The sequence below is a fragment of the Drosophila simulans genome, chromosome 3L (assembly GCF_016746395.2).
Source record: "Drosophila simulans strain w501 chromosome 3L, Prin_Dsim_3.1, whole genome shotgun sequence".
NCBI classification, from domain to species: Eukaryota; Metazoa; Arthropoda; class Insecta; order Diptera; family Drosophilidae; genus Drosophila; species Drosophila simulans.
In genome coordinates this window covers 3,010,003-3,020,325 of record NC_052522.2, presented here as the reverse complement: position 1 = coordinate 3,020,325, position 10,323 = coordinate 3,010,003, and the positions used below count along the sequence as shown (strand labels likewise).

The window sequence follows — 10,323 nt, the reverse complement described above, 5'->3', positions numbered from 1 at the left end:
ATAGGCCAGGGCTATAGGAAAAACATCGATAGGCTTATCCACTACCATCGATACGTCATGCTGGTATATTGCCTAACATAACATTTGGTCACACCGCACAACACTCTTTAAAAAGACAACAAATTTCTTGGCGAGTGGACGTGTCGGCGGACAAAAAGCTTGCAAACAGAACAGAAGAACACAGAAGTGAACGACACGACACGGACAGCGGGGAAAGGTGGCAATTGAAAGAAAGTGCCATACTGAGTGTGCGAGCGAGAGAGAGAGCAAACTGGGTATTGCCTGTGTGTTTGTAGTAGTTTAGTGTGCGTGTGTTTGGGAGTTTGTGTACGAAGCGAGTGGCTAGGAAAAACAACAAACATTATTCCAAGGAAATTTCCAATCATGTCGGTGGAATCCTCCAGCTCGGCGGTTCAACAGCCGCCGTCGTCCTCGAACCTACCGCTCCTGGGCGACAACCAGGTGGTGGCCACGACCAGCTCTGCCTCCTCGGCCTCTTCCTCATCCACATCGTCGTCCTCCTCGTCGGTGGGCGGCGGCAATGTGGTGGGCGTGCCGCTGGACACGCAGGGCAGCGGAGAACCGCCGGCCAAGAAACAGTTGTTGGATGGAGGGGGCGGTGGTGCCACCAGCAGCAGCGGCAGCAGCTTGCTTTCCAGTGCCGCAGCCGCCTCGGGAATGCACGAAAAGCTGGCCCACCGCATCTCCAATGCCCTGTGCTGCGCCGTCTGCCTGGATTTGCCCAAGACGGCCATGTACCAGGTGAGTTTTTGGATTATTTACAGCGGCTTGAACTATAAGCCCTTGTAAACTAGAATCAAAAAAGGAAGTGAGAGCTTTAAAAGCAAAAGAAGGAAAACAGCAAGTGCGCGTGTGTGTGTGCGCCTCATTCTGTATACAAACAAATCGTGGCAGCTCAGCTGTAAGAGTAAAACACCTCTCTCCCTCTCTCCACCCAAGCAAGACACAGCTGTGAGAGAGCGAGACGTCTAGCTGGGGCGCTCTTGCATTATTCGCCTTGAAAACATTGAAAGAGTGCGAGGGGGAGAGAGGGCGGGCGCAACCGCAGCATAAGCAGGCCGACCCTCTCGCACTCTCGGCCAACTAATGCAGTTTTATTGCGTTTTAGAAAACAACCCCCCAAATTGAACCGTTGCATTTCACACTATAAATTATGACCCCCCATCTCTCTATCCCCCTCCCCCACTCACTCTCTTTTGCGCAGTAACACTTACTGCAGTTTTTCTGTATTGCGTCATAGGAGTCCGTATTATGTCTTCCCCCATTGGCCTATTTTAAGTGGGAAGAAATCAGCGGAGCAATTCCAGCGTTTCATTCCCTTAATTGTGCTTCCTCGTTCGTTTATTCATTTATTCGCTTCTTGGGCCAGGTCCCGCATTCCTTTTCATTCACGCTTTTGCAGGCGTCGTCATTGTTGCTGTAACTGACGTTGATTGAATTTAATGCACAAATACACAACTGTCTCCAAGAACAAAGGCAGGGGCGTAGGCCAACGTGCTGCGAGAGGGCTCAAGGCTGCATAAATAACCAACGTAATATCGATTAAATAGTAAGCAAGGTTGCTTATTAGCCTCTAATAATAGTAACCCAACTTAGCAGGGGCCTCCTAGCCCCCGACCCCCTCCTGCAGCGCTTATGTGTCCGCAGATCTTTTACGTAAGGCGTATGTGTGGGTTGACATTGCTCTCTTTCTCTAACACACATGTGCCAAGGCAGCCGTAACTGCGTCATTGAAATCGGTTTTGTATTACGGTACAATGAAAAAGAACTGCTGACCCACACAGAAAAATCAAATGAACGTTTCTTTCTATACCCAAATAACGTGAGCGAACCACCGTGGAATGATTCATACAAAATGGCCAGAAGGAATTCGCTGAAACCCGCAGAAACTATTAATTAGCTAAAAAAAATTCCCGATTGTTTTCCTTTTTTTTCATTTCCACTCCTCTTCATTGGCCTGTTTGTCTGTCTGTCTGCCTCTCCGTATTTATGTATGTGCACCCTGCACACACGCTCACACACACGCACCTTCTGATTTTTGCTCTCTGTTATTGTTTTGCTTTTGCCACTGCGTTGCTGTTGTTGTCTCGCTCTCGCCAATGTCGTGGCCAAATCAGCTGTTCGAGGCCTGGGGAAAATTGAAACGCCAGTTTTGCCGATTTCAAATACGTAGTAAAAAAAAGGCAAGAAAAGAGTGTGTGCTACGCATATTTGTTATTGGAAGTGCAGTGATGCCTCGGAAATTGCTGATGAATTTGTGGAATCAGCTAGCTGCAGGTTCTAAGACCTGTAATCTGGAAATAACTCGTTTTTCCAGTTCGGGTTCCAAGTGCATGTGTGTCTGTGGGGGAAAGGTATACCTGAAAACACACCTGAGTTCTTTTTTCCGCTGCCGTTGATCTTTTGGGCGATTTCCTTTTGTACACACTGTTGACGTTCTCCTTCTGTTTCCACTCTCTATCTAGAAAAACATCATCAGCTGGGTTTTGTTGTGTCTGCGTCTTTCTGCTTTCTGTGTTATTGTCATCATCGGTGGGGAAAACGATGAAACGAGTTAAACTCCTTTGTAGATCCCGAGGATTTTCCATTAAACAATCCAATTGCCAGCAGCTGCTGCCTGCAGTTAGTCTAGGTCATAAATTGCCAATCAAAGAACACGAATTCATGGGTTCATTCAACTGCAGAGATACAGTGAAACACTCGTATGTCTCACAAGATACACAAAGAGCTCAGAGATAAATTCGATTTGAAAGTCAAAAGATCTCTTCCAAATGACCTAACAAAAAACTAGATTTGGAATTTTTCATGCCCCAACATTTGATAACATGCCTTTCTCATGACATTTGATGTTTTGACGCTCAAATTTGTACATAATGCACATATTTTTAAGGGGGAATCATTTTATACTATCCGTTTCGGGTTTCATATCTGCAGTCTAGACAAAAGAACAACGATATCGGTGAAACCCGTATATATTTATTTGTGTTTGTTTGAAATTTTCGGGACGATCCTCGAGACTGAAAATTTTGTTATGTGCACAAGATACAAAAGAAAAGCATTGCTTATCGCTCGGAACTCGCGGCTCCGTCCACAAATAGTGCCGAGGGACTATCGCTTGCCTCCTCCGGAGCTGAATATTTCCCAAAATAGATATAGAAATTCCAAAATGAGAAAAACGGGCCCGCATTCCACACAACTGAATTGTAAATAAACGCATGCGGCGATTTTTATGAAGGCTTCTTACAGCAGCGGCGGGGTTGAGTATTTCACTGCGGGGTTTTCGACTTTATCTGGTTCTTTTATCGGTCCACTATTCTCGACCTTTCATCAAATTGCTTGACCAACCAATTCATGTCCGAAAACCAATCGAAAACACACACAACTACGTTGTAATTGGCTTTGAACGGAAAAAAAGAGAAATAACCACACTTATATGATATGATAACTGCGCTAAATTTAACCCAGAACTATCAACTGTTTATGATTTCGATTTTGCTGCCGCCTTTTTAGATAAAGTACCTCTCTTAATGATTAATACTAGTTAAGTGAATAATCTCAATTTCGTAACCTTTGTAAGCACACGCAACAAAAAAAAAAGAAAAAGAAACAAGAAACAAGATTGTAACCGTAAATGCTAAGTACATAGAACAGACTTCATAATAGTAGCATTAAAGTTAAACCCTGAAATGTATCTTAAACTAAACAAACGAAAAAAGAAACCCCAAAAAATGAAACGTGAAACTGAATTCAATAAATTTGCAAAGGAGAGTGCAAACTTGAGAATGCAAAATAAAACCAAACTACAAAATAGCGTTTTTATTTCAACCAAAAAAATGAAACCACACACAACCCGGAGCCCCTAAAGCTAAACACATTCAGACCTCACCTCAGATCATCACCTCCCGCCAAGAACTCCACTCCACGCCTCGCCATCTTCCTCACCCCAAAGACATCTCCAAAATAGATTCATTCATTCGAAGAACCCACCCAGAAACACCACACCCCACCCACAGCCATAAAAAACACAATACAAGCTCTCTGCAACAAGGCCGTATTTTGACTAATAGAAAACTTTTCTTCTTTTTTCTTTAATTGCAGGTTAATTTTCATTCCACTTTTGTTTTAGTTCTCAATCTCTATCCATCTACTGCTCGATTGCCAAGTCGTGAATTTACTAAACCCGCCTTTCCCTTTCTCTCTGCTCTTTCCATTTGCAGTGCCAGATGGGCCATCTGATGTGCGCCGCCTGTTTCACGCATCTGCTGGCGGATGGACGGTATGAACACACACTCTAGAAACCGAACTAAGATCCCTGCAAATGCCACCAACTCCCAACTAACTAGTTCTGTTTGCTCTTCCTTACGACTATTTTTTAAATATCTTCTCTCCCTAGCTTGCGCGATCAGATTGCCACGTGCCCCAATTGCCGCGTGGAAATTTCCAAGAGCACTGCGTCGCGCAACTTGGCCGTGGAGAAGGCCGCCTCAGAATTGCCCAGCGAGTGCCAAGTAAGCTGTTTTATATTTTCCCAATTCCATTTGATAATCATTTGCTTGCTTTCGTCTGTAGTTCTGCAACAAGGAGTTCCCATACAAATCGCTCGAACGCCATGAACAACACGAGTGCCAGGAGCGCCCGACCAAGTGCAAATACCATCGCATTGGCTGCCAGTGGCGGGGACCCTACCACGAGAGTGAGTGCCTCCGCCCCATCCCATGGATCTGATAAACTAACTAATCATCCATCTAATTCCCAGCCAACGAGCATGAGCGCAACTGCTTGCATCCCCAGAAGTCTGGCTACGAGGTAATGGCGGCCCTGGAGGCCCACGACGATAGGATCAAGGAGGAGAAGAAGATGTTTAACACCCTGATTGACTTGCTTAGCTACGAGAAGATCATATTCAATGGTAGGTGTGGCACAGAACAGAGATATGTCTTAATTGCTGTCGAATTAAACCTAATTATAAATAGTTATTGTAGCTGAGCTCGTACTCAAATGCGGGCAGAGTTATACTAACGCTCGATCGCTTTCTGGTTATATTTACTCACATTCTATCTTTTTAGATCTCCAAATGAAGCCCTACCGCACAGACGAGTACGTACACAAGCTCTTTTATGAGACGGCCCGCTTCTCGGCCTTCAATCAGCAGTGGGTGGTGAAGGCGCGCATCAACAACAGCCAGCGCGATCCGCATCAGTCCAACGAGCGGACCATCACCTATCAGCTGATCCTCAAGACAAAGACCAGCACGCCCATGAGCATACATTTCTTTGCGCTGAAGGGTCCGTTCTCGGATATGAAAGTTTCCACGCAGATATACAAACATGAATTCACCGAGACGGTGAGAATAACAATATTATTAATAAGAGCTGTCGACTAGTCATGAGTTTACTCTTGTCCTGCCATTTCAGAGTACCGAAAGCGAGTACTATGTCTTGCCATTGCCAGATGGAATCGGCGGTAGCGGCTCCAGCGAATGCAACCGTATGCTGGCCAACAAAGGCATTAACTTCCGGTGAGTAATGATCAAAACAACTTGCTGAAAGCGCGTTTATATATTAACAACCTCCTCTTGCAGCCTGCTCATGTTTCTGCTGAATAAGTAGACGCTTTCGCTGCTCAGCGAATTAAGATTTTCAAATTAGCTTAAGTTTGTTGTTTCAAACTCTTGAATGTGCAAAACCTAGACATAGTTGACTTATATTTTCTATCAATGTATATGTAACACTCCGAGGCGGAAACCACAAGCCTGGCCTAACAGAGAACCGCTTCCCGATAGCCCGCAACCCGTTCCCGATCCCATTCATGTTTCAATGAAGTTTAAGATCACGCAAACGTAAGGCGGTAGGTTGTAACCTAAGTTTAGTGTAGATTCGCCTACATTTTGTACATGAGATAGCGCCATTTTATGGAGACACCTTTCAATAGCTATGTTAACTCTACTGTTAGTGCTGGTGGCGAAATGGATACGATACGATGGACAAGACGGCTGATGTGTGTTTGACTAGCGCTTAATGATCTCACAGGAAGGAGCCAGCCCACGCTAACGCGATAATACCGATAATAACCATAAAATAGCCGTAGATTAACTGTCCGGACGCAGGGACCTCGAGTCCACGGCTCCGTTTTCACTGTAAGAAGTACAACACCAAGTTGAAATTCGAACTCTAAGCAGGCGCATATAGAACGCTCTATGATATAACGTAGCGATAGACTAACTACGATCACATAGCCCGGCCCATCAAAAACAAAAATAATTAAAAGTCAAGTCCTCACGTTCGATTCTTGTCTAATCCTCGTTCTGTTGACCCTCTTACGATTTAATGCTTACAACTTACATTCGTACGTGTAATATTTATATGCATCGTTAAATGATAACTATACCTAATGCATATATAATAAAGATACTTCTTAATAAACAAAAAAAAACTTTTTTTACTTGGGGGCAACAGCATGTTTTACCTGGAAACATTGATCATAAATTGTTGTAGAAATACACACAGTTTATTTTACAGTGCTCAATTAGTAACGTTTTTCATAGTGTTTTGGACTAGCATACTTGCGTCATATAGTTCTTTACAATCCTTGTAAAATTTATGTTTATACCTAAAAATAATGATTTGAAATATGGTAATTTGAGGCTTCTATTCGTGGTCGTCCTCTTCCATCGCCTGATACTTGTTGCGCACAAGGGCTGCGATGAATTCGCGGGGATTCTTCTTGAAGTTCTTGTCCTTGATGAGCTTCTCGAAGGACGTGACGGTGTTGACCATTTCAGTGCGTTTCTTCCGAATCTTCTCGTTGGCACTCAGTCGGACCTCTGGTTCTGTGAGGGCTGCCTGCTCCGAGACATCCTTTTGCTTGGTCTTAACCAGCTTGTAGATGTCCTGCAGCGAGGGTAGGGCATCCCGCAGTGATTTTAGATCTCCGAAGGTCTTGGTCTTCTCGTTATTCTTGCGCTCCTCCTTGCGTTCCTTACGCGTTTCGGCGAACCGCTTGAGCAGCTTCTTGTGTTTCGCCTCGGATTTCTCCTTCTTGGTGGTCGTCTTCTTGGGCGTAAGGGTCTTGTGAAGCAGCCGATCCTCGCGCTGCTTGGCCTTCATGTCCTGCGCCTTCTGCTTGGCCGCCCCCACCACGCTTTTCGCCTTGGCCCTCACATTTTTCTTGGTCTTTGCCATTCTACTGCGATTTCTGGCCCAACAAAATCAAAATAAAAACAAACGTGCAGCGTGCTAAGCCCCAACATCAGTGTTACCACACTCGATATGGTTAGCGATAGCAATAGCAGTTCTTCGTTATCGGTTATCGGCGGCAAGCTGATTGTTGGTTAATATATTTGAAATTTATTTTATTTTGAAATTATTAAACTTATAAGATTATCAATATACATTTGCCAGTACATAAAAATATATGTAATAAAAAATTCAGCATTTTATTTACCAACTACCTAGCCTTCTAAGTGACTAATGAATAACAAATAACAAAGACAAAAAATAAAAGTTTAACCTAATACCAGTCACTAAACCGGGCAATCGTCCGGCTCCATTTGTCCATCCGGTTGGCAATGGTTTCGTACTCCTTGGCACGCGGTTCGAAGACGCGCTCCACTTGCCGGAAACGTTTGAGATCCTCCACATCGCGCCAGATTCCGTGATTGATACCCGCCATGAAAGTGGCGCCCATGATGCTGCTCTCCGCATTCTCCGCCCGCTCCACCCTCAGTCGGCTGAGATCCGCCAGAAATTGGCAGACGAAGTCGTTGCGGGAGACGCCGCCATCAACCCTGAAATAGATGCATGTATGTGCATTGTAAAATTGGTTAAGATGTCTAAGCTAGATAGATAGAAATACCTAATCATATGAAGCTTCTGAGAGGTCTCCTTCTCAGCGGCCTCAATCAGCTGCACCAGACGAAACACTATGCTCTCGAGCAGAGCCCGCACCATGTGGGCCTTGGTGGTGGACGGAGTGAGGCCAATAAAGCCACTTGCTGACCGATAATCGTTGACCGGGGGCTGTCAAAGATAAGATGGGGATTAGCTAATCTTGAGCCAGTTGCAAGTGCTTGAAAAAAACATACCCCCAGGCCACTGAAGGCGGGCATGAAGAACACATCGTTCGTATCTGGAACTGACTGTGCAATATCTGAGGTATTCGCTGGACTATCGAAGAGCTCGCACGATTGCGCCCAAGTGACCACGGTGCCAAAGTCATGGGATGCTCCCTCAATGCAGTAGACGGCTCCCTGCTGCCTGGTTGGTTTCTTGAACTGCCAGGCCACCAGGGGATACATGCCAGAGATGGCAGCCTGACAACGATCGCCCGTGACCAGATTTAGGAACGCACCCGTACCCATTGTGACCTTGACGTCGTTCCTCTGGAAACACTGGGAGCCCCAAATGGCTGCCGTTTGGTCACTTAAAGAGGCAGCAATGGGTATCTCTGTGTTGGCCCAATCCGAACCGAAGGCAGTGGGATGCACATGCCCAAATCCCTTGTAGCCATTGTCCACCACACGCGGCAGGATTTTTGACTGCAATGGAAGCAAATGAATGAAAATCGAGCCTTCAGGAGGATATAGCCAACTCACATTGATGCCGAATAGCCAGCTTATAAGCGGCGACCAGCTGAGCGTGAAGGGATCGTACAAACCCGTCGCCGTACTCGAGGTCACATCGGTTATGTGCTCCACATCCTTATCGCTACTGCTGCCAGTTCTTAGCTTGTGTAGGATCCACGAGTCGAGCAGCTCCACACGTGCTTTCTTCTGCATCAGAGCCTGCTTCAACGTCTTGTTGTTCATTATCTCGAAGAGTAGCCTTGGTGTGACCTGGCCATTCATCAGCTTGAGGACGCTGCCGGCAAGGAATCGTGACTGACAGGTGAGCAGGAACAGGGCATACGAGAACCAGTTCATAGAGCTCTTCGTCCAGCTGGCATTCCACTGGTCGACCAGCTCGTCGGCGCGCAGATCCTTCCAGGTGATGAAATTGTGATAGTACTCGCCACTGCGATGATCCCACGTGAGAAAGGTGCAGCGCTGCGTGCAGATGGTCAGGCAAGTGATGTCCGGTGGTGTCAGTTTAGCATCTGCAAATAGCATCAAAGGTAAGTTCAAGCTTATCTCAGATTCACAATCGTGTTGCACTAGAAAATTCAATAACTATGAATAATTAATCTCATATGTAATCATATCTGTGCCCAAATTCAGCTGTAGCTCACTTATTTTTGGAGTGGCTCACACATAAGCCTTTAATTAATATATTAAACGATCTATTAAACCTGTTGGGGATTTTAGAGATCCGCGATACTCACTTTTCACTGCCTGCGTTATAACGCCAACGATTTTGCGCCACAAGCTCTCGGGTTCGATTTCGAAATGGCCCGGCTGCGGGTTCAGTAGCTCCACCTAATTGCGCCAAAGGTCGTAAAGGTTTTGCTTAATTAACTTTGCACCGCGGGTCACTTGAAGATCGAATCACTTACAGCATCCACCGCCGATCCCCGAACCTCGCATTGTTCGTCCAGAACGAAGCTCCGCACGCAGGTGGTGCCCACATCCAGGGCGAGTATGAAAGCGGGTGAGCCTGGGCACGAGTCCTCCGCACACTGGGAATCCTTGGCTACTCCTGCTGGCTTGACTGCTACTTTTGGAGGCGCCGACATGTTTCCCAGCGCACGCTTCGTCAATCACTGGCTTTGGGACGCTGTTGCGCCGAACTGGCGGGGCGACTTATCCATTTCGCTACTGCTGCGGCTAGTGCTATTGTTATTGTTATTCCGGGGAGCTCTCATAGTGCGCGATTCAGATTTCCTTATCAAGTGCTCGACTTTTGTTTTTGTTTCGCCTCCAGATGATAACACAACTGGTTATCCAGGGCTGCCACCTGCTCGCGCCAGCTGCAAGTCAACTAGCTCGAAAGTAGCTAGAAACTAATAAGATGCCAATCAAAACAATCAGATTGTAGCCATTTAAAAAAATTAAATAGGCATCTACTTTCAAGGGTTGTTATATGGGTTTAGTTTAATTGCTGATATAATTGCAGCATCCTGTTATAGCCAGCAAGATTGCTGGCTAACACATAAATATCCCTTCACTGATGCCCAGCGTAGTGGCAACTCTGATTGGCGCCAATTTCAAATCATCAAAACCAAAACAATCTTTTGATAAGAGCTACCACCACGAATCGCTCAGGATTATGATTCTTATCAAAAGGTAGCGATAAGTCCTCTAAAATTAGAGCACTATCAACGCAAAACGATTACTCACGTGTGCGGCGCAACACCGATCTAATCTTG

The 10,323-nt window shown here is 45.7% G+C and overlaps 3 protein-coding genes across 3 annotated transcripts; 1 reads left to right on the top strand and 2 right to left on the bottom strand.

The window, feature by feature from the left end:
• The first annotated feature begins 97 nt into the window (after nucleotides 1–97).
• On the top strand, nucleotides 98–6,453 carry LOC6736556 (cysteine and histidine-rich protein 1 homolog). Its single transcript, XM_016170335.3, has 8 exons — nucleotides 98–762; nucleotides 4,239–4,297; nucleotides 4,415–4,529; nucleotides 4,591–4,714; nucleotides 4,778–4,930; nucleotides 5,088–5,365; nucleotides 5,436–5,539; nucleotides 5,603–6,453. The coding sequence occupies exons 1-8, from the start codon at nucleotides 385–387 to the stop codon at nucleotides 5,628–5,630; spliced, it is 1,239 nt and encodes a 412-aa protein (XP_016030134.1). The 5' UTR covers nucleotides 98–384; the 3' UTR covers nucleotides 5,631–6,453.
• Nucleotides 6,454–6,506: 53 nt separating this feature from the next.
• On the bottom strand, nucleotides 6,507–7,321 carry LOC6736555. The gene has a single exon (XM_016170730.2). It carries the CDS (start codon nucleotides 7,200–7,202, stop codon nucleotides 6,669–6,671), a length of 534 nt encoding a protein of 177 aa, XP_016030133.1. The 5' UTR covers nucleotides 7,203–7,321; the 3' UTR covers nucleotides 6,507–6,668.
• A 116-nt stretch (nucleotides 7,322–7,437) lies between these two features.
• LOC6736554 (putative glycerol kinase 5) lies at nucleotides 7,438–9,902 on the bottom strand. The gene is made up of 6 exons (XM_016170729.3): nucleotides 9,511–9,902; nucleotides 9,340–9,433; nucleotides 8,615–9,114; nucleotides 8,105–8,557; nucleotides 7,876–8,039; nucleotides 7,438–7,807 (listed from the first exon to the last, which is right to left on the bottom strand). The coding sequence occupies exons 1-6, from the start codon at nucleotides 9,688–9,690 to the stop codon at nucleotides 7,531–7,533; spliced, it is 1,668 nt and encodes a 555-aa protein (XP_016030132.1). The 5' UTR covers nucleotides 9,691–9,902; the 3' UTR covers nucleotides 7,438–7,530.
• Between the last annotated feature and the right edge of the window lie 421 nt (nucleotides 9,903–10,323).